This window comes from Myxine glutinosa, chromosome 1 (assembly GCF_964187855.1).
Source record: "Myxine glutinosa chromosome 1, kmMyxGlut1.1, whole genome shotgun sequence".
Classification (NCBI taxonomy): Eukaryota; Metazoa; Chordata; class Myxini; order Myxiniformes; family Myxinidae; genus Myxine; species Myxine glutinosa.
In genome coordinates, this window is record NC_136261.1 from 261,457,709 (window position 1) to 261,481,999 (window position 24,291).

The window sequence follows — 24,291 nt, forward strand, 5'->3', positions numbered from 1 at the left end:
CACAGGACAATGACCCCAAGCACACAGCCAAAACAACACTGCAATAACTTCAGAACAAGAATGTGGGGAACACCCGGCTGCTGATTGCATCATTTTTCTGTGGGCACATCTGCCGCTGATGCAATACCTCTCTATACCCTTGAGCAAAACAGACAGAGCTTGAGCAAATCTGCAAGGACGAATGGGAGAAACTCCCCCAAATCCAGATGTGCAAAGCTGATACAGACATATCCAATAAGACTCCAAGCTGCAATCACTGCCAAAGGAGTATTGACTCAGGGGGTTGAATACTACTTGTGTAAATTAGATATTTCTATATTTCATTTTAATTATTTTGTAAAAATTTCTAAAAAATAACAAAATTCCACTTCGATATTATGGGGTATTATGTGTAGATCAGTGACAAATAAATCTCAAATAAATCCATTTTAAATTCAGGCTGGAACACAACACAATGCGAAAAACTATAAGAGGCCCTGAGGCTAAATCATGTGGATGTTTGGCTTACCCGCGCGCACTGAACAGTGCACATGCGCTCGAGACTCGTAGAAGACCCAATCGAATCCAGCCTCGACAGCAAGGCGCGCCAACATTCCATACTTGGCATGGTCCCGGTCCGACGTCGTCACATCAACAGCGCGTCCCTCATAGTGTAAGGACTCATCCGAGTGGTGTCCGTCCTCGTCCCAACCCTCTGTGACCCGCAATTTGATCCCAGACCATTGGTTCATGACCGAGATGGCGAGCGCATTCACGCGATCCTTGCAACGCTGGACAGGTTGGTAAATGTGAACGAGAAGGGGGAGGGCAGAAGGTGTACAGAAAATGAATAAGGAAATTAAATAAAAACATGGGCAGAAAAATAATCATGATAATGCTTCGTACACGCTCTGTATACACACAGCATTAACAACGTCACATGACATTAAAGTGCTTTTCTCAATGAACATTTACATACAAGAAAAATTATACACAGATAATGGTTTTCATTATGTCCACACTTTTTTTTAAGGGCGGATGCGGTAATCGGCTCCATCTGCCTGTCCGTCACGTTATCTCCTCCTAAACGGTTGTGCCTAAATTCACCGAACTTGGTAGTTATGATTATGATCGACACATGGCACGAAGGTGCGAGTTCAGTATGATTTTTGACTTTACTCCATGGGGCACTGGGGCAGGGTCAAAATGTGAAATACCAAAAAATGCAATTACGGGCACATTCGAAATCATAAAAAGCAGGGTACATAAAAAATAAAATACATTAATAAAAACATAAAAAGGACTTTAAAAAAGCACATACACGCAGAGTCAACCCCCCCCCCCCCCCCGGGGGGGAATCCCCATAAACCTGGTGTTTCGCAGACAGGGTAAAACATCATTGTGTGTGCCATTGCTCAAGTGGATGTTAAACTGGGTGACCCCTCTGTGAGTGTGAGTGTGCGTGCACTAACAACTCGTAGATTTCTATAAGTCTGAACGGTGTGTGTGTGTGTGTGTGTGTGTGTGTGTCTGTGTGTGTGTCTGTGTGTCGCCGTGTGTGTGTGTGTGTGTGTGTGTGTGTGTGTGTGTGTGTTTGTATGTGTCCCAGGTTACTACCTGGTTACTACCCGGTGTCATCACCCGGAAAGATCTGCTATCGCCAAGCATGGAATAATAGCGGACCGTGTTCCTCTGTACACACACACAGCATCCCCAAACCGGGCCAGAAGGGGAATACTGGAAGCATGGCACACTAGCGAAACGAGGGCATCGTTGACAAAGGAGACTGTGGCATTATCACAGGCGTACGGACCTCTCATTCATAAACACACTAGAGAGACACCGTTGATGGGAGGAGGACAAGGACAAAGTGGGATATAACCGACACAGGCGACAAGGATAACACAAACACATTACACCGCTCAAACACGCACAAAACGCTTGCAACATAAGCTTGTCACAGGTCAATGGTCACGAGGTCTCGCAACACAGCTTTGTGATTGGTTGACAGAATAGGCCCATCCCCTTCCCCCAGGTATATCTGGGAGGAGAGGAGGTAAACAAGGGAATTACCCTTGATAAAGGCTAATGGCGGCCCAGTGCACGCCGGGTTGCTGGCCGAAACGTTGAGTTTTTAAGACAAAACTACAGGTTGGAGAACAGTAAAATGGACGTATTTATATATATATACACATATAAATATATACATACTAGCTTGGCTCGGCTCGCTGCGCTCACCTCACCAAGCGTCCTTACTGAGGAACGGGCTTATTTTAGCTGAGGATGACTGTACCTGAGTTGCTGTGTTGTCATGATTTACACCAATCATAATACAAACAATTATTTTGCACAAATTTATTTGTAGTATTTGTGATATTACATTTTTATAAGCAATTTAGGTTGAAGATTTAGGTTGAAAAAATAACAATTAAAAAAAGAACCCCTCAGCACATATATACGGGAGGGGTAGGTGCAGACTGGAAGTTTAGGACGATTACGGTACACCTCACCACCACGTCATTCAAAACACCTCACCCCCACGTAATTTAAAACACCTCACAACCACATAATTTAAAAAACCTCACCACCAAGTAATTCAAAACACCTCATCACCAACTAATTCAAACCACCTCACCATCACGTAATTCAAAACACCTCACCACCACGTCATTTAAAAACACCTCACCACCACGTCATTTAAAAACACCTCACCACCACGTGATTCAAAACCACCACCACGTTATTAAAAACACTTCACAACCACGGAAACAAAAGTTTGAGGGAGTCTTTAAGTGACAATACAGACACACACTGCCAAGATGTGTAGATATATAGATAAATGACTGTACCCGAGTTGCCGTTTTGTCATGGTTTACACTAATCATAATTCAAACAATTATTTCGCACAAATCGATTTGTAATATACGTGCAATTGAAGTTTTTTGAAAACAGTTGAAGTTGAAAAGTTAAGTTAAAAAAAAAAAATTCCCCAAAACAATTCCAAAAAAATTAAAATAAAATATTCGCAAAAGATTTTCAAAAAAATTACCATTAGGACATACCGACGGGAGAGATATGTGCATACCAGAAGATTGGTACGATTTCACAAAAGTTTGAGGAAGTAGTTCAGTGACAACACAGGACAAGACAAGACAGACACTGCACAGATATAGATAAATATATATATATATATATATATATATATATATATATATATATATATATATATATATATATATATCTATATATATATATCTATATATATATATATATATATATATATATATATATATATATATATATATATTGCTGCGGTTTTGAGATAGGCACATTGAAGGCATTAAATGTTAAAGGTTTGCACCCCATAGTTAGTCACACGAGTAACACATAGGCCCATTTGTAGTATAGTTATGTCTTAGTATGTGTAAGAATAGGCCATTTCCCCTCTTAGTACCTGGGTTGTGTAAAGACCGGAGAGTAGGCCATCCCATTCATTTTGCGTCCACCCTCCAATTCTACCTCTATGGGCGTAATCCATCCCACGCCCCATTTGGCTGCCCACTAGTCGAGTAACACGAGGTAGGCCTAAAAAGGTGGGGGCGGCGTTGAGGTCAGAAGCGGAGGAGGCGATGACGGTAAGAGCCACCAGCCAATCACAGCTCGAGCAGCATGGCGTGAGAGGGCGTGGTGAAGCGCATCTGGTGAGTTCCAGAAGGTTCGTAGGGCGGGTCTATATAAGCCCATACAAAAAGCCCTCGAAAGGACTTACTTGCATCAGTGGCAAAGGACTTGAAGGACTTGCAGAGAGGGAGCTTGATAAAAGGACTTACAAGCAGGACTTGCAGAGAGGGAGCTTGATAAAAGGACTTACAAGCAGGACTTGCAGAGAGGGAGCTTGATAAAAGGACTCGCGTGCATACGGCAGTGGCAAAGGACCTGCTTGTAAAGGACTTGTTTGAGAACTTGCGGAGAGGGAGAGAGGGAGAGAGGGAGAGAGGGAGAGAGGGAGAGAGGGAGAGAGGGAGAGAGGGAGAGAGGGAGAGAGAGAGAGAGAGAGAGAGAGAGAAGAGAAGAGAACGTGCATCACTCGCCGTTGTTGAACTTTGACCTCGCATTAGAACGTGCGCGCCAGGAGATAGAAGAAGAGGCATTGAACCATACAAGTACGCGGGCGCAGCCAGACGCGCCGGTAACGCATATAGCGCTTTTCAGCCACGCGAGTAAGCGCGGCCATAGCCGCGAGTGAATAGCAGCCAGCCGCGCCAAAGTCCGCTCCCTACCGCTCGCCCAGGGTAACCGTTCCGTTCAGGCGACACGCTACGCACTCCTGCCTTCTCCTGCATCCATCTACAAGGGACGTGCCGGGGACCGGAGGAAGCTGCACGAGAGCCATCCCTGGATGCGCTGAACATCATCCTGTCATCTGCAATCCCCGTGTGAGTGTGTGTGTGAGACGGGCCCGTAGTCCTGGGGTATTAAGTGTAAGACTGTTTTTAAGGATTGCTCTGTGTCTCTGCTTCTTCTGCCATTGTATAGTGTAAATAAATCTGTGTTCTTTTTTCCTGATTCAATCGTACCTGTGATTTCTCCATTGGCTAAGCGTGGTACGAATAAGATCGCTCCAATCGGGTTCCACCATCAATAACGGCGTGGATCGCGTGTACGCAACCGCTCGGCGTATCACCAACACACGTGGTTCGTGCGGGCCTATTTACTCACTTCCAGGGCAGTGCTAGTACTTAGGTAACAGCAAATTTGGTCCTGAAACCCTATTTAGCACTGTCTGGGAGGGACGTAATAGGTCCCGGGTCATGCCAGGTCAGTCAAAGACAAGGGGACTAATCCCCCCTTGATAAGTGGAGAAGGCCGGCGACGGATCCACAACAATTGGTGTCAGGAGTGGGATTTGGAACCTGGGACAATATTTGTTAGACAAAATTTTGGACACCAAATTTGCATATTGGCCGCAACAATTGGTGTCAGGAGTTTGGACAGGACCTGAAGTGCACTTAACGCACTCCAAATTACGAGCGACCAAAATTTAGTTTTTAAGGTTTAAATTTTATTTGTGCCATGGCTAGCCAAAGCGATCAGATGCCGGTGGGGGTAGAAGAGGAGGTATATGATGAGGAGTTAGAATCGATAACCCAAGACCCCAAGGAAGAATGTGAAGAAGGGGAGAACATTGAAGAGGGGCCGGCCGTCGGGGAAGAAAATGGCGGCGCCTCGCACATGATGACGAGGGCCGCGCCCGCTGCGCAAGTGGGGGTGATAGACAAACAAGCCTCCATGGCGCAATTCATGGCGCAGATACAGGCATCCATAAAAATGGAGGGGGATCGAATAAATGGGAGAATGGATGTCCAGGAGAAAAAGATGGATGCTCAGAGCGACAAATCCACCCGGGAATTGGAGGAGGCGAAAAATGAATTGGGAAGCAAAGCGGGTGGCCAATTGAAAGAAATGGGGGGCCAATTGAAGGAAATGGGGGACAAATCAACCAGGGACATAAAAAAAATGGGTGAACAATTGGAAGAGGTGAAAAACGGATTGGAAAGCAAAATGGACACCCGAAAGAACGAATTGAAAAAAATGAGGGTGGCGTCGAAAAAGGAAACGAAAGAGATGGGGAAGGACATAAGGCGCATGTTGAGCGAAGAGGTCGCAAGGGGACGCAATGAGGCAACATGGTGCGAGGAACGCGGGGAGAGCCGGGTAGAGCAGAGCGTGGCTACATTGACCGAGGGGGTAGAGATCGCGACTCGGGGTGTAGAAGAGCCGACGGCCATCGAATTGATTAAAGGAATGTCGTGAGCGCCGGGGAAGGTCGAATTGGAAGACGAAATGTTATTGGTGCCGGCGGTCGTCGAGGACAATGAAATGATTATAATTGAAATTGGGGCCGAAGAGATGGCAGAGTTAGAGATTAAATCAAGGGAGGTGATGGAATATGTGCAAAGTCCGTGTTCGCATTGTGATGCCGTGCTTGCTAATCCCAATAAAGGTTTGCAGGTGCTGGCGGAGAAGAGGGTCCTTAAGGTGAGTAGGAGCGTGTATGGCACGAAAATGTTTGGCGCGAAAACATTTTTGGCGGGCTTGGGATCGCGACGTAACCCGGGCGCTCGTGGAAGGTCTGTGGTGCGATGTGTGAGGGTGAATGGCACGCGCGTGTGTGAACGGCACCGAAGCGCGAGTGTATAGTGGAGTGTATGTGGGAAGAGTGTGAAATCGAGTGTGCGATGGCCGAAGAGAGTGTGCGAGAATGCACACCAGAACACGTGATGGGGTGTGTACCGGGAGAGTGCACACCCATGGTTGTTACTGAGGGTGTAACAAGAGAGTGTGCATGAGGGTGTGGGATGGCCAAGTGTGTAACGGAGTGCGTGAGTAGTATGAGTGCGCCAGGATGTGCGCGAGGGTGTGTGATGATGGAGTGTGCGAACGGCGTGAGTGCGCCTGAGTGGTGTGCACCTGAGTGTGCAAGAGAAAAGTGTGCACAGGAGAGTGCAGTAATGGAGTGTATGGGGGCGCCTCGGTGTGCGAGAAAGGAGTGGGTCATGTGTGGGTGTGAGAATGCGACACGGGCATCGACCCAGACCTGGGGGTTAGCGCGTAGTGCGACGGATAGCCGACGCGAGCCCTCGGTGTGTGGTGTGCTTGGTGTGCAGCGGGAATCGGCGGGGATCGTTGCCGCGGCGGCATGCACGATTCGTGCTGGGCCCCGCCCTGTATGATCGGTGCCGCGCCTTGGCGGGAAAGGTGATCGGCATGGTTCGAGGAAAGGTAGGAGAGGTCAGAGCTTCGCCCCCTGGCGGGAGCGGTGCTCCGACCATGGGTGGTTGGGGCCATCTTGCCAGGGACCGAAAGGCTCCACACAGAGATGGCGCCTGGAGCCTTGGCCCAAGCATGCCTCCTCCCCTGAATCGAAAATTCTGGACGGACTCAACCAACAGGAGACCAACCACCCGCATGCATTGCTCGGCTTTTCGAAGTCGAGCTGTGACGAAAATGTATTGCCGCACGGAGAGGCTCATAGTTAAGAGGACTGGAATAGTAATAGTGTTGGCGAATGGTACCCTGCGTGTAGGAATGGAAGTTTCACCATTCCTCACGTATCATTAGGGCACATGAGCACTAGATTATGGGGTGGTGGTGTAAACTAACCGAGGGTGGGCTAGGATATTGATAGGGATTTAGAAATGACATTAGGGACAGGATTTAAGTAGGGACATTGGTACAGGTAGAGGGGACGTAGTTAGATTAGATGGTTGATAATGACGTGTGCTTAGTGTAAGGGAAAACGGGGAAGCACGAGTATTAGGGGGAGAAGTAGTTAGTTAGATGATGCTGTGTGTGTGTAGTAGTGTGGAGAAATTGTGTGTGTGGATGAGCTTGAGCAAATGAGGAATTGAATGGGAATCACTGTGTGGATGAGCTTGAGCAAATGAGGAATTGAATGGGGATAACCAGAGGTGGTGTATGAGTGGTGTATTGAGGACAGATGGAGTTGTATTGGAGTGTAGGGAAAAAGGAATGAGAGCACAAGAGGTGTGCAAGAGAGCTTGGTGTGTGGAATAAGTGGTGTGGAATGGTTGGTGCGGGATAGAAGGTGTGGAATGCATGGTGCGAAGGAGTGAATGGGGGGGGGGAGATGGACCCCTTCACGGATACCCAGGGAGGGTAGTTTAAAGTTAGGTAGAGGGCTTAGGTAAATTGCTGGATATTGACACCTGTGGTGCAGGTAGTGGCAAAGAAGTGCTTGGATGCGTGCATGAGTCCGTGGAATGGCTGGGCATGTGGGCTTTGTTGGTGCATATGGTTATTGGAGCACTCCGCCACTGGTAGTCTGTCGGCCAGGTGAGGCCGCAGGTAGGCTCTGGGAGCCAGTCAGGGTAGTGTTCAGTGGGGCCCGATGATTGTAGGAAAGGACCTGGGTTGCCCAATGCCAGAGAGGGCATCAGAGGGGTGAGAGAGCCAGGAGCGGCCTTCCCCAATTTAGGGTAGTCGCAAGGAGCAAGGTAAGCTCGGGTGGCGACTTCAGTGGCGGAGGTGCGCAGGTAGTTGGACCTGCTAGTGGAGCCACACGACCCAGCCCCGAAATTGTGCAAAGGCACAGTAGTGAAAAATTGGGGAGTGAGACCCAAATTGGATGGCATCACAGGATGGTCAATGGGAATTGGTTTTTAGAACCACATAGTTTAAAGATACCAATTGGCAGGGCATGACCTCGGGTAGTGTAACCGAGTTAATGTTATTAGAGGATAGGTAGGATGAGAAATCTCTTCGCACCATCCACATCCACTCACCAAGGAGACGGAACTCCACACCGGATTTTGTAAACTGTTGAGTAAGTGAGACGCATCATGACGTGGAAGTGTGACATTGTGTGTAATTCCATCTCTTCCTTCCTGGGAGAGATTGGAAGACGAATTTGGATTAGAGGGGGATATGGGAGACAAGACATAGAGACGAATTTGTAAAGTGTAAATACAGGGAGGGGTAAAGGTACTGTAGTGTAGCCGACGTTGGGGGGGGTTCGGACAGTAGGGACGAGTCTGCTCTGCTCGCTCCTCCGTGCCCCTCGCGTTGCATTACCTTGTATTGTGTGTACCTTTGCGTCCTTTCCTTTGCTAACTGTGCTGTGTCTCTCTTCCCCACCCATGGACCCATTTTGGAGGGGAAGTGTGCAGGAACACTGAACTGTGCAGCTGCACCTGGCTACACCTGTGCAGCACCCCTGCTGCATTTTGCTGCACCACAATACACCTTATGGACCACACGTTCTGTGGCCTTGCCTTTTTGCTGAGCAGTTATTTGCTGCAAACTTACCTTGCACCTGCGGACCACTGGTTTTAAGTGGCGTCGATGTCACGCAGTCGGACCACATGAGATCGGCCCTGCTGGCAATAAAAACGGACACGGTTTGTACATTGTATTCTGGTGTGCCAGGAAAGAAGACCTTTTAAGTTTTTTTTTATTATTGCACACCGAAGATGAAGCAGGAAGCAAGAAGATGCAGCCAAGCAGCAAATATGACATTTGAAATGTGAACTTTTTGTGAAATGTGTATCGGTGCATTGGTGCATTGCTGTGTTTTCTCTCCTCCAAACTTCTTTCCACAAAAAGAACAGGTCCTGGGTTATAGAAATGTAAATAATTAGGTTTAGTGTTGTAAATAAGATGCCACCCACCGGCTTTATATTTAGTTTCAAAACAATTCCGCAATTTGGTTAGCTGTGGGTGTGAGTCGGTTAGAGTTAGTTACACAACGCAGTAGGTGGGACATATCTAGTGTTGTAAAACTGTCACATACAGGGAGTTAGATTAAATGTTAGAGGGGAACCACATCGAAGTGTCACAAGTAATTTAAAAACTAGTCCCAAACCTTTCTCAAAACCGGTCGTTCTCACTTGTGTGGGTGCGACTCGGGGACGAGTCTGGCAAGGGAGTGGGGCAGTGCTGCGGTTTTGAGATTGGCACATTGAAGGCATTAAAGGTTAACGGTTGCGCCCCATAGTTAGTCACACGAGCAACATATAGGCCCATTTGTAGTATCGTTATGTCTTAGTATGTGTAAGAATAGGCCATTTCCCCTCTTAGAACCTGCGTTGCGTAAAGACCGGAGAGTAGGCCATCCCATTCATTTTGCATCCACCCTCCAATTCTACCTCTATGGGCGTAATCCATCCCACGCCCCATTTGGCTGCCCACAAGTCGAGTAACACGAGGAAGGCCTAAAAAGGTGGGGGCGGCGTTGAGGTCGGGAGCGGCAGACGCGATGACGGTAAGAGCCACCAGCCAATCAGAGCTCGAGCGGAATGGCGTGAGAGGGCGTGGTGAAGCGCGTCTGGTGAGTTCCAGAAGGTTCGCGGGGTGGGTCTACATAAGCCCATATGAAAAGCCCTCGAAAGGATTGACTTGCATCAGTGGAAAAGGACTTGAAGGACTTGCAGAGAGGGAGCTTGATAAAAGGATTTACAAGCAGGACTTGCAGAGAGGGAGCTTGATAAAAGGACTTACAAAAAGGGACTTCCAGAGAGGGAGCTTGATAAAAGGACTCGCGTGCATACGGCAGTGGCAAAGGACCTGCTCGTAAAAAGGACTTGTTTGAGAACTTGGAGAGAGAGAGAGAGAGAGAGAGAGAGAGAGAGAGATATCGAATGTAAGAGAGAGAGAGAGAGATCGAATGTAAGAGAGAGAGAGAGAGATCGAATGTAAGAGAGAGAGAGAGAGATCGAATGTAAGAGAGAGAGAGAGAGATCGAATGTAAGAGAGAGAGAGAGATCGAATGTAAGAGAGAGAGAGAGATCGAATGTAAGAGAGAGAGAGAGAGAGAGAGATCGAATGTAAGAGAGAGAGAGAGATCGAATGTAAGAGAGAGAGAGAGAGATTGAATGTAAGAGAGAGAGAGAGAGAGAGAGATCGAATGTAAGAGAGAGAGAGAGTGAGATCGAATGTAAGAGAGAGAGAGAGAGAGAGATCGAATGTAAGAGAGAGAGAGAGAGAGATCGAATTTAAGAGAGAGAGAGAGAGATCAAATGTAAGAGAGAGAGAGAGAGAGATATCGAATGTAAGAGAGAGAGAGAGAGAGAGATCGAATGTAAGAGAGAGAGAGAGAGAGAGAGATCGAATGTAAGAGAGAGAGAGAGAGAGAGATCGAATGTAAGAGAGAGAGAGAGAGAGATCGAATGTAAGAGAGAGAGAGAGATCGAATGTAAGAGAGAGAGAGAGAGATCGAATGTAAGAGAGAGAGAGAGAGAGAGATCGAATGTAAGAGAGAGAGAGAGAGATCGAATGTAAGAGAGAGAGAGAGATCGAATGTAAGAGAGAGAGAGAGAGATCGAATGTAAGAGAGAGAGAGAGAGATCGAATGTAAGAGAGAGAGAGAGATCGAATGTAAGAGAGAGAGAGAGAGAGAGATCGAATGTAAGAGAGAGAGAGAGAGATCGAATGTAAGAGAGAGAGAGAGAGAGAGATCGAATGTAAGAGAGAGAGAGAGAGAGATCGAATGTAAGAGAGAGAGAGAGAGATCGAATGTAAGAGAGAGAGAGAGAGATCGAATGTAAGAGAGAGAGAGAGATCGAATGTAAGAGAGAGAGAGAGAGATCGAATGTAAGAGAGAGAGAGATCGAATGTAAGAGAGAGAGAGAGATCGAGAGAGATCGAGAGAGATCGAGAGAGATCGAGAGAGATCGAGAGAGATCGAGAGAGATCGAGAGAGATCGAGAGAGATCGAGAGAGAGAGAGAGAGAGAGAGAGAGAGAGAGAGAGAGAGAGAGAAGAGAACGTGCATCACTTGCCGTTGTTGAAATTTGACCTCGCATTAGAACGTGCGCACCAGGAGATAGAAGAAGAGGCGTTGAACCATACAAGTACGCGGGCGCAGCCAGACGCGCCGGTAACGCATATAGCGCTTTTCAGCCACGCGAGTAAGCGCTGCCATAGCGGCGAGTGAATAGCAGCCAGCCACCCCAAAGTCCGCTCCCTATCGCTCGCCCAGGTTAACCGTTCCGTTCAGGCGACGCGCTACGCGCTCCTGCCTTCTCCTGCATCCATCTACACGGGACGTGCCGGGGACCGGAGAAAGCTGCATGAGAGCCATCCCTGGACGCGCTGAACATCATCCTGTCATCTGCGATCCCCGTGTAAGTGTGTGTGTGAGACCGGCCCGTAGTCCTGGGATATTAAGTGTAAGACTGTTTTTAAGGATTGCTCTGTGTCTCTGCTTCTTCTGCCATTGTATAGTGTAAATAAAGCTGTGTTCTTTCTTTCCTGATTCGATTGTACATGTGATTTCTCCATTGGCTAAGTGTGGTATGAATAAGATCGCTCCAATCGGGTTCCACCATCAATAACGGCGCGGATCACGTGTACGCAACCGCTCGGCGTATCACCAATACACATGGTTCGTGCGGGGCTTATTTCCCCGCTTCCAGGGCAATGCTAGTACTTAGGTAACAGCGAATTTGGTCCTGATACCGTATTTAGCGCTGTCCGGAAGGGACGTAATAGGTCCCGGGTCACGCCAGGTCAGTCAAAGACAAGTGGACTAATCCCCCCTTGATAAGGGGAGAAGGCCGGCGGCAGATCCGCAACAATATATATATATATATATATATATATATATATATATATATATATATATATATATATATATATATACAACAACAACAACAACATGCATTTTAAGGCAATTTTCCCTGCTAGAGCGGGGGTTAGCCTTGCGGTCCCCATGACAATCTTCTCCATTTTGCCCTATTTTCTGCATCTCTCCTTGTTAACCCCCTTGCCCGCATTTCTTCTTCCACCATCTTTAGCCAAGTCTTTCTCGGTCTTCCCCGTCCTCTACTTCCTTCTACATTAACTTCCATCACTCTTCTCAACCAGTCACTTTCATCCTTCCTCAATACATGACCAAACCATCTCAACCTGTTCCGCTTCACAGCATCAATCACAGGCAATATTCCCATCATCTTTCGCAATTCATCATTTGTCCTCCTCTCTCTCAACGATACTCCGCACATCCATCGAACCATTCGCATTTCCACCCTTTCCAGCCTTCGTTGCTGCTCTACGTTCATTACCCATGTCTCGCTCCCATAAATCATAACACTTCTCACACATGCAGCATACACCTTTCCCTTCAGCTTCAGCGACACTCTCCTCCTCATCAGCACGCCACTCAGTTCCCGAAACTTCTTCCATGCACATCTCACTCGAGCAACCGTTGCCGAGTCTGATCCACCTTCTCCATTCAGCATGTCTCCGAGGTAGCAAAATGTTTTCACACCTTCCAGCTTCACGCCATCTCCAAGATCCAACTCAACATTTCCTCCATCTGCAGCTCCCTCTGCGCACACCTTACATTTGAATGTAGCTGCCACACTGGTTAATGACCCTCTCAGACCACTACATTTTTGATGAACCCACTCAGCGCACATTGTACACTGAATGGAGTTCACTCCGACACCCTTCCTGCACACAGCACACGGCCACTTCCCAGTTCTTTCCACCTCACCACATGCTTTACCACTTGCCATCACCTTTGTCTTTCTGATATTCACCTTCAGACCTTTTGTCTCCATACATTCCTTCCACTTGTTCATCTTTTCCTTCAGTCCATCCATACTTTCCGCAATCAACACCAGATCATCTGCATACAACAACTCCCACGGTAAACCCTCCTTTACGTTCTGAGCCAGCACCTCCATCACAGCTACAAATAGTAGTGGACTTAGTACCGACCCCTGATGCACTCCCACCTTCACCTCAAACTCACCACTGTTCCCGTCCTTCGTCCTTACAGCTGTGTGTGCTCTTTTGTACATTGCCATCACTACTCTGATCAACCATTCCTCCACTCCTAACTTCCTCAATGCTCATGTCAATACTTTGCGTTGAACCCTATCGAATGCTTTCTCCAGATCAACAAACCCAAAAAACAAATTCTTCCTCTTATCCATGTACTTCTCCTGCAACTGCCTCACAATGAAAAGCGCTTCTGTCGTTCCTCTTCCTGGCATAAATCCAAACTGCATTTCGTCGATCTTCACTTTCTTCCTTATCCTCCTTTCCAACACCCTTTCCAATACCTTCATTCCATGCTCCAATAACTTTATCGCTCGGTACGAGCCACACTCCAGAGGGTCACCTTTCCCCTTGTATAGAGGGACGAGGGTACTCAGTTCCCAATCCACTGGAATGCGGCCTTCTTTCACCACCAGATTACAGATCTCTGTCATTCTCTTCACACCCCAACTTCCTGCTGCCTTCAACATATCTCCCACAACTCCCGTCGGCCCTCCCGCTTTTCCACTCTTCATTGCTTTTATCGCTTCCTCAACTTCCTTCTCAGTTATCTTCTCTGCCGGTCCTAAAACTGGGTTACACTCTATGTTGCCATCCCATTCATTCGCTGTATTCAACAGCATTTCCATATATCTTTTCCATCTTCCTTTAATTCCATCTGGGTCGACAACGATTTGTCCCACTTCATCCTTCAAGCAACTCACCCCCATCACATCACACCTCTCTTTCGCTATGTGCTTTGCAATCCTGAATACTGCTTTCTGACCCTCTTCCGAATCCAAGCGTTCTCCGAACATTTTCCTACATGCCTCCTGCGCCTTTGCTACCTCTTTCTTTGCAGCCTTCCTGGCTGCCTTATAACTTTCATGCTCTGCTGTTTCTGCTCCCGTACCCTTCGCCTTCTGCCACTCTTTGAACTTCTTCCTCTTCTCGTCAATCCTCTTTCCAACTTCAACATCCCACCACCATGTTTCCGAGTGCCTCGGTGGTCCTTTTGTCCATCCACATACCTCACCAACGGCTCCCAACAGACTAGCTTTCATTGACATCCAACCACTTTCAAGCTCAACCACATCATCCTCTACCCTACTCAGCCTCTCTTTTAATGCCTCCCTTACTGTCACCTCTTTCAACCTCCACACCTTCATTCTCGGTTGGTACTTCACCGCCGAGCTCTCCTCGCACCTTTCACCCTTATGTCGCAGACAACCAAGTGGTGCTGTGAAACAGCCTCCTCCCCCGGGATCACCTTTGTGTCCCGGAGGTGCCCCCTATCTCGCCTACGCACCATCAGGTAGTCAACGGTTGTCGTCGACCCACCTGACGTGTATGTAACAAGCTTATTGTCCTCTTTCTGGAACTGAGTATTACAAATCAACAAATCAGCTCCATCAGCAAACTCCAAAATCCTTTCACCTTCTCCATTTCTCACACCATATCCGTAACCCCCATGAACTCCCTCAAAACCGTCCATACTCCTTCCCACATGTCCATTTAGGTCTCCTCCCACCACAACAACTTCCTCATCTTTCACGTTTTCCATCAGCTTCTCTATCGCACACCAGAACTTGTCCTTCTCTTCATCGCTTCGACCAACCTGAGGAGCATATCCCGAGATGACGTTCACCAAGAGCTTTCCAATCATCATTTTCACCATCATCAACCTATCACTCACTCTAGTCACACTCACCACACTGTCTACAAACTCCTCAGAAAACAGGGCACCAACACCATTCACGCCCTCCGGGCACCCTTGCCACACAAACTTGTATTTCTGTCCCTGCCTACCCTTCACCATTCTCACACCACTTTCCTTCCATCTCGTCTCTTGCACACAACATATGTCCACTCTTCTTCTGACCAATACTTCCACCACTTCTCCTGATCTCCCTGTCATTGTCCCTACATTCCATGTCCCAAACCTCAGAAACCGATCTCCACTTCGGGCTGTACCCTGCCCATATGTACTTGTGATTGTCATGGTTCTCTTTTTTGAGGCAATGTTTTTATGGCCGGATGCCCTTCCTGACGCCAACCCTCTTAGTCGTCTCTTACGACACGCAGGGATACGGTGTACCTATTCTGACCAGGGTACACACTGGGAAACGTTTAAAACATGTAAATTCGGGGGGGGGGGGGGGCGTCAGCATCACGGCTGCGGTTTAAACATATTCCAACAATATCCAAACAGAACCATGAAAAAAAAAAACAATCCGGGAAAAGTCTCCAAGCAAGAACGTGGATTTGAGAAGGAAGGAGCAGAGGCGGAAGAAAACGAGATACAGGGGGCGGGGCACAAGCCGAGATGAGGAGGAGAGCGAACAAGCACGTGTCCGGGAGGAGAGAAAGAATCAATATATAATTCTTTGTCTCGGGAGGTGAGGTGAGGGGGAGAAAACAAAATAAAAGAAACAAGCAATACAGCGAAGGAAATAACCCAAACCGACAAAACACCGACGGGGGGAGGGAAGCCCCAAGTTACCAGGCCGCGCACGAGGTACGACTCAGAAAACGATTAACTACACACAAGTTTGCACGAACCACAAACCAACACCAACTAGAAACACACAATAACACGTACACAGCAAAATAACCAGTGGAAATTTGACAAAGACAAGAATGGGAAAACACTCAAACTTCGATGCCGTGGATATATATATATGTATATATATATATATATATATATATATATATATATATATACATATACATACATATATATATATATATATATATATATATATATTCAACATCAAAATAAACTTATCAAATCTTTAGAAGGACACATTCAAATCCTCCACGCAAAAATGAAAAATATTTGAACACAGGTAAAGTTCAGCTATCTTTACTAAACATATGTCAATAAACAAGAGGTTGCCTCAATCACAAAAAAGCAAAAAGCATGAACATCACAAGGAGTGGTGCAACAAAAGTCACAGCACTGCAACACAAAGGCACGCACCTGAATACAGTCAAAACAAAATGACACAGGAATGGACACAACACTCCGAACAGTCAAGGACAGAATGACAGCAGTCCGCAATATCGTGTGTGTCCTCCCTGAGCTGTGATGCAGGCTGTACACCCTCCGAGGCATTCTCTGTACCATGCGTCTGATGCGGTCCTGGGGAAGTCTGTCCCACTCCTCCTGCAAGTCTTGAATGAACATTTGCTGATTGACAGCCGTTAATCTCCTCGATGCAAGACGTCGACCATGCTCATCCCATAAATACTCAATGGCATTGAGGTCAGGGGAATAAGGCATCCAAGGCATCACTTCAACACCCTGTTCCTGGAGGAAGTTGGTGGTCAAGCGAGCAGCATGGGGTCGGGCGTTGTCCTGCTGGAAAACTGCGATGTCAGGATGAGCCTGGAGAAATGGCAGCAGATGAGGTCTCAAAACTTCATTGACATAACGCTGACTCGTGAGATTGCCTTTGATGACGACCAGAGGCCTCCTGAAATTTGTGGAAATGCCAGCCCATACCATCACACTGGGTCCTCCCCAACGATTGATCTGGCGAATACAGCATGATGCATATCTTTCCCCACCTCTGCGCCATATCCGTTGACACCCATCAGCAGCATGTAGGAAAAATCTGGACTCATCGCTGAACAAGACTGCAGTCCACTGCTGCAGAAACCATCTTGGTCTGTTCCGCCGATGCACTGCGTTCAACCCTGGACCTCTGCAAGGACGTATTGCCACCTGGCCCCGACTTCTCAAGCGCCATCGCACAGTAGAGGCACTGATGCGGTTGTTGTGGCGACCTTTTGTCACTGTAGTGCAGCAGATAAACACAAAAATTGTGCATTTTATGAGAAAAGCATGAATTTTTTTACAAAGTTGGTGCATACCATGAGGTTTATTTTCAGATGCGGAGGGAAGTCAGATTTGACCTCTGAGAACCGTGAGAGGTCAAATCCAAAATGGCCGCCAGTCCACCGAGTCTAATGTTCAAACGCGCTTAATTTTGGAACCAAATAGTGTAGAAAAACATGATAGGTGTCATTTCCAACTAAATTGGGGATGCCCAGAGGTGAATGATGCTTTCAATGAACTCCTAGGCATGCCAAGTGAGGTCAGTGAAGGCTCAATGTTACTGCTAGAGCGATTTGTGGTGCTGATGTACGATAGAAGCAGTGAGAGCATGGAAGTGAATGATGCCAGGAAACAGCTCTTCACACAGAAGTGTAGAACTCTAGAGAACATTCCTCTAACCCAGGCAACACTCAAGCAGCACAGCAAGCGCACTTGCTACCAGGCCAACTGTTGTAACCAGGCATTGGTCATGGATCCAGAGATGCCAGACCCACCTGACTGGGGCTGGACAAAGGAGACAAGTGGGTGGCAGCCTCTTTGGACCACTCTTCCTGAAGCATCAAAATCATGCCATGAATTGATCGACTGTGGCTGCAAGAAAGGGTGCACTGGACGCTGCAAGTGTGCCAAAGCTGCATTCAAGTGCACTGCACTGTGCTTCTGTTCTGGAGACTGTTAGATTTAGATCATTACCAATTTTCATCATTGCACTTGATTTATTGTAAGCTTTGGTGGACATACTTGGTTAACTACAGTTATTTTTTCAGAGATTATTGCATCATTCCTTGCAGTGTAAACACTTTTTTTTCATCATTTCTGGTCTTTGGGTGTTCTGTACCTATCCCTGTACCTGAAAAAATTAAGTTTTAAAAGTTCAAATGAACTTTTTCCAATAGCAGTTCCAACTGCAGTATCATAAAAATAGATATTTAACGTAATTTGACCTTGACCGTGACCTAAATGAATGTCATTGAGTTCTGGCGATCTCAAAAGTATCACCAAATGAATGGGCATCCCCAATTTAGTTGGAAATGACACCTATAAGCGCGTTTGAACATTAGACCCGGTGGACTGGCGGCCATTTTGGATTTGACCTCTCACGGTCCTCAGAGGTCAAATCTGACTTCCCTCCACATCTGAAAATAAACCTGATGGTATATACTAACTATGCTAGAAATTTCATGCTTTTCTCAAAAAATGCACAATTTGTTAAAATATGAGAGCTTATCCGCTGTACTACTGCAGCTGTTTGGGTCGCAGGGCGGAATTGATCACGAAGATGCTGCAGCACAATCCAGCGGTCTTGGTTTGGGGTGGTTACCCATGGTCTTCCTCTTCGTGGACCATCATTCACAGTTCCAGTTTCACCATAACGCCTGGCCAGGTTGGAAATTTCAGGCTGTGAGCAACCAAGACTGGGCAATTGTTCGCTGGCCTCAAGCATCCCAATTGCCCTTAAACTTTGTTCAGATGTCAGGCGTGGCATCTGAATTTTCTTGTTGTTTTCCCCGTCAGAAGCCTCTAGAGTCACTATAGACAGCAGTAAATGAATGTCTCACCATGAGAACTGAAGGATTTCATGATGAGGGTCATTATTTAAAGGGAAAGATCCCTATACAGAACCACTCAAGCATGCCATTGTTGATCAACCAGGTGATTGCAGTGAAGTTCACGTTACATAATCAGCCATTACAGTTGAAGAAATGTGTTTGTAAAGCTGCACATTTCAAAAAATGAAACTGATGTTTATTTTGATGTTCAGTTTATATATACATACAGTCGTGGCCAAAAATATTGGGACCCTTGCGCTTTATTCAAATACCTCACAATTTTCTCGAAAAATAAGTTGAACTTGACAAAAGTATTTGGTCTCCACAATTCTTTATTTCACTGTTCATATTACAGAACATTTGTTTTTGATTCAAAACTTAATATATCCTTTTAAATCAGAAAATAAAAAAAATGGCATTTTTGAAAATATAAACACCTGAGACTTAATATATGGTAGCACAATCTTTGGACAAAATAACTGCAATCCAGCGCTTCCTATAACCATGAATCAGCTTCCTACACCTCTCGACTGACTGGCAGTTTGACCCACTCTTCTTGTGCAAAACTGCTCCAGTTCTCCCAGATAGGAAGGGAGCCTTCTCCCAACTGCTGTTTTCAGATCTGCCGCCGAAGCCAAAGGGAAAATGGACGTATTATATATATATATATATATATATATATATATATATATATATATATATATACATACATATATATATATACATATATATATATATATACATATATACATATATACATATACATATATACATATATACATATACATATATACATATACATATATACATATATACATATATATATATATATATATATATATATATATATATATATATATATATGTATATATATACATATACATATATATATATTGTTGAGGATTTGAGAATCCTGTGTGTAATTTGTTGTAAAATATACCCTTTTGTGTGTTGTAAATATTCCCTGTAAATATCACCCTCCAATTGTAAAGATCAGAGGTCGCCCTTAGTTAATCCATCGCACACACGTAGCCAATCATAGATTTCCCCTCGGTAGTTATGTCCTTAATATATGTCAGTATAAGGCTCTGTGGTCCACTAAATTCATTGCTTTGCATCAATTAAATAAGATAGGTCCCTCCGACGCCCCCATGGCACCTTCAAAGTGGCAGGTTTGCTGCATTTGCCTCCATTGAGCACGCGGTCGAGTCGAGGAAGAAAGGCGTGTCTCCACCTCGTCATCGAAGGATGGAGCCTGGAGAGCCCTTGCCGACCAACCAAGAACGAGGGGTTTGGCTTTGAGAGGGTGTGGAGAGAACGATCGCGTAGGCTCGAGGGTGTGGCCTATATAATCCGTCCCGCAACGCCCCGACGGGAGGTGGTGAGAGGGATGCGTCGGATACAGCAGCTTGAACGATCGGAGCTTGGAGCACAGCAGCTTGAACGATCGGAGCTTGGAGCACAGCAGTTTGAAAGCCGCAGCGTTGAGCTTTAACGGCGGCTGCTCACATCGCGCACACACCGACCGGACCCGCATCCTTCCCGCCCGGAGATCCCACCTCATCCGTCCAGCCATCCACCTCCTGCCATTCGTTCCTGCCATTCGTTCCTGCCTTCATCCATCGTGTGAGTCTGCCCGTTTGTCCGTCCTTCATGTTGTCTTGGGGTTTATTAAGTAAGTCTGTATACGTTAATATTTGCACTGTGTCTCCTTACTCCTTTCTGTCTATATTTTCGTATTCTTCCTCCTTCCTTGGTTTCTTTTGACTTGTAAATATTGGTAATAAATTATATTTGTATTTCCTACCTTTGTCCTTCTTCTTCATGCTCGTCTGGTCGCTTTAGTGATTTCCCCATTGAAAACCTGTGGCACGATTTGGCCAACGTACAAGAATCGGGTCTAGTTACTTGTTAATAGTTCGTGCCGCGGTTGCTAAACCGCTCGGCAATTAACATCTGTCTGCGGTCACGAACGGGGTTGCGCCCCTGCCTCTTCGGAGGGAGCTGTGCAGCGTCAGGACTCACGTCGGTCAGTCACGAACAAGGGGACTAATCCCCCCTTCTTAAGGGGAAGAAGGCCGACGTAGAGATCCGTAACAATATATATCTATATATATATATATATATATATATATATATATATATATATATATATATATATATATATATACATATATGTATGTACAGTCATGTGAAAAAGTAAGTACACCCCATGTAAAGTTTTGACTTTTTCAACATATTTCAACATACAGCTATTTGATCTTCATTTCAAAAATATTGATAGATAAAGGTGATATAATACAACAAATATCATGACACATTTACATTTTGTAGTCCATTGTATAATTTAAGTAAACATAAATGCAAATTTCGCATGTGGAAAAAGTAAGTACACCCTTGGCTCGAATAGGTGGTATTGCCCCCTTTGGCAGAAACAACCTCAAGTAGGCGTTTGTTATAACTGTCTACCAGTCTCTGACATCGACTGGGAGAAATTTTTGCCCACTCCTCCATGCAGAATTATTTCAGCTGTGCGATGTTTGAGGGGTTTCTTGCATTTACAGCTCGTTTCAAATTCCCCCACAACATCTCGATGGGATTTAGATCCGGGCTTTGACTTGACCATTCCAGAACCCTCCATTTCTTTATTTTCAGCCATACCTTGGTGGATTTACTGGTATGTTTAGGGTCATTGTCATGTTGCAAGGTCCACCTTTGGTTGAGCTTCAACTTCCGACAGATGGCCTCACATTATCCTCAAGCACCCTCTGGTACAATGAAGAATTCATAGTGGATTCTATGATGGTGACCTGCCCAGGCCCTGATGCAGCAAAGCTGCCTCAAACCATAATATTTCCACCACCATGCTATACAGTTGGTATCAGCTTCTTGTGGTCAAATGCTGTCTTTGGTTTTCGCCAAACATGTCTTCTGGTACTGTGGCCAAATAGCTCTACCTTTGACTCATCTGTCCAGAGCACATTATTCTACAAGTGCTGGTCTTTGCCTAGGTGTTCATTGGCAAAATTTAGTCTTGCCCTGATGTTCTTTCTGGACAGCAAATGTTTCCTCCTGGCACACCTCCCATGTAGTTCAAATTTGTGCAGCCTCTTTCTAATGGTAGACTCGTGCACTTTGACATCAACAGTGGCAAGAGCTACCTGTAGGTCCCATGATGACATTCTGGGGTTCTTAGAGACATCTTTCAGCATCTTGCAGTCTGCTCTCGGGCTGAACTTGCTGGGGCGGCTTGGCCTGAACAAGTTGGCAGTTGTTTGGACTCTTCTGCACTTGTAGATGATCTTCCGGACAGTCGAATGATTGATTTCAAATTGTTTGGAGGTCTTTTTAAATCCCTTCCCAGACTCGTAGGCATCTATAACCTTCTTTCTGAAGGCCTTAAATAAGACAGGTTCCTCCAAGATCCTCTCTAACGATGTTCTAATCATTTGCACCTGAGATGGTGCACCTGATTCCAATTTTATGTATTTGAAGTCGTGATAAATGTAGGGGTGTACTTACTTTTTCGACATGCGAAATTTGCATTTATGTTTATTTAAATTATGCAATGAACTACAAAATGTAAATGTTTCATGACATTTGTTATACTAGGGCATGCCCGTACTATATCTATATCTAAAATTATATCCCCCCCCTCTATTTACATGAAATGGTTTGGTCCAAAGCGAACGGCTTGCGAGTACGGTGACAATCCCCCCCCCCCCCCTCTATTTACATGAAATGGTTTGGTCCAAAGCGAACGGCTTGCGGAGTTTGGTAAAGAAATCGCCATAGCATGCACAAACGCGCAGGAAAGCGAAAGAATCGCAAATTAGTTTTAATTAGTTTTAAAACATCGTTTAACGCCAACATAGCGGCAACATAGTTTGCCAACGTGAAATAAATGAATACGCTCTCAAATGTGCCGTCCGAGGCAGAGTCTGTTCGCCACGTTCGGCACACGTGATAGCTCGCTGCTCTCTGATTGGTTGAATCGTTTTTTGGACATAGCTCGGTAACTACTTGTCCGATTAATATGAAACCTTGAAAAGGCACATCCTCGGGTCCCCAGCAATATACCTGGCAAGTTTCAAGTATATCGGACCCGTGGTTGTCGAGAAACAGCGGTCACAGACATACATACATACATACATACACACAGAGATTACTGGAATTATAGATAGATTATATCACCTTTGTCTATCAATATTGTTGAAATGAAGATCAAATAGCTGTATGTTGAAATATGTTGAAAAAGTCAAAAGTTTACATGGGGTGTACTTACTTTTTCACGTGACTGTATATTTCAGTTTTCAGGTGTTCAATGTGATGTCGATCTGGACTCATTGCTGGCCACTTCAAAACAGTCCAGCATTTTGTCTTGAACTATTCCTGGGTGCTTTTTGAAGTGTGTTTGGGGTCATTGTCCTGCTGCAAGATCCATGACCTTCGACGGAGACCAAGCTTTCTGACACTGTGTTCAACATTTTGCTCTAAAACGGCTTGGTAATATCCTGAATTCATGATGCCATACACACATTCAAGGCACCTGGTGCCAGAGGCGGCATAGCATCTCCCAAATCATCACTGAACCTCCTGCATGTTTGACTGCAGGGAATGTGTTCTTTTCTTTGAAGGCTTCATTTTGTTTTCTGCAAACATAGAGATGATGTGCTTTCCCAAAAAGCTCTAATTTGGTCTCATCTGTCCACAGGACATTCTCGCAGAAGGATTTTGGCTTGTTCTGTGCAGTGTCTGTCTCGTTTATGTGTATATATTGTTGCGGATATGGCATTTGGCCTCCATATCCGCTTGTAAATATTCCCCTATTTCCCCAATACTCCCCAACTATCCCCAATCCCCCATTCCCTAGTCCCATTGTCTGTAAACAACACTCTGTAGAACCGACCTTCCCCTTTTTCCCCCATTAAATGTCGTGCCCAGGTCCACCGCATCTCACGTAGACAACTTTCGGACATCTTGCTAGTTATTCTTAGTCTATGTTAGTTAAGGACTCGTTTCCATTAATTCTGACTCTTCGTTGCACCAGAATGTGATTGTATGGCACCAGTAGTGAGTTTAGGACCTCCCCATACCTCCTCCCATCTTCCCCATGCAACAACAACCACAACAACTACAACAACAACTACAACAACAACTACAACAACAGAGGGGCGCGGCGCGGCGCGGGGAGTGTGCGTCCTCACTCCGGCTCGGTTAGCCGCCATTGCCCATGCGCTCCACGGGGTTACCACGAAGGGGCTGGCTGTCAGCTCCTCGTCAGGGGCGGAGCCCGGTAACCCCCCGCAGCCAGTGAGAAGCGGCGGGCCGATTCCATCTGGGGCGGAGCTAACGAGCCGAGGGCGTGTCACTCCCCGCCGGATATGCGCAGCGACTTACCGGATGTGAGATCAGATGCGCCCCCAGCTTGGAAAGACAAGTCACGACCTCCGAGCGCTGAGCGACCTCCCCGCATCTTTGGGCCGGACCGGGTCGATTTTGCCCCTGAGCCAAGGTGCACCTTGAGCCATCGACTACCCGCTTTCCTTGCCATCAATCCCCGTGTGAGTCAGTTTTGTCCTGTTTATCTGTCGTCTGTCGGGGCTACTATAAGACCGTAATTAAGTGCCT

General features: G+C 46.1%; 1 protein-coding gene across 1 annotated transcript in view; it reads right to left on the bottom strand.

Annotated features, from left to right (window-relative positions):
* Positions 1 to 482: 482 nt before the first annotated feature.
* The window catches only part of LOC137436731 (sonic hedgehog protein-like), a 43,498-nt gene continuing 19,689 nt past the window's right edge, over positions 483 to 24,291 (bottom strand). The window contains exon 2 of the mRNA XM_078776138.1: positions 483 to 770. Coding sequence (XP_078632264.1) covers positions 483 to 770 — 288 coding nt within the window. The remainder of the gene's footprint in view (positions 771 to 24,291) is intronic.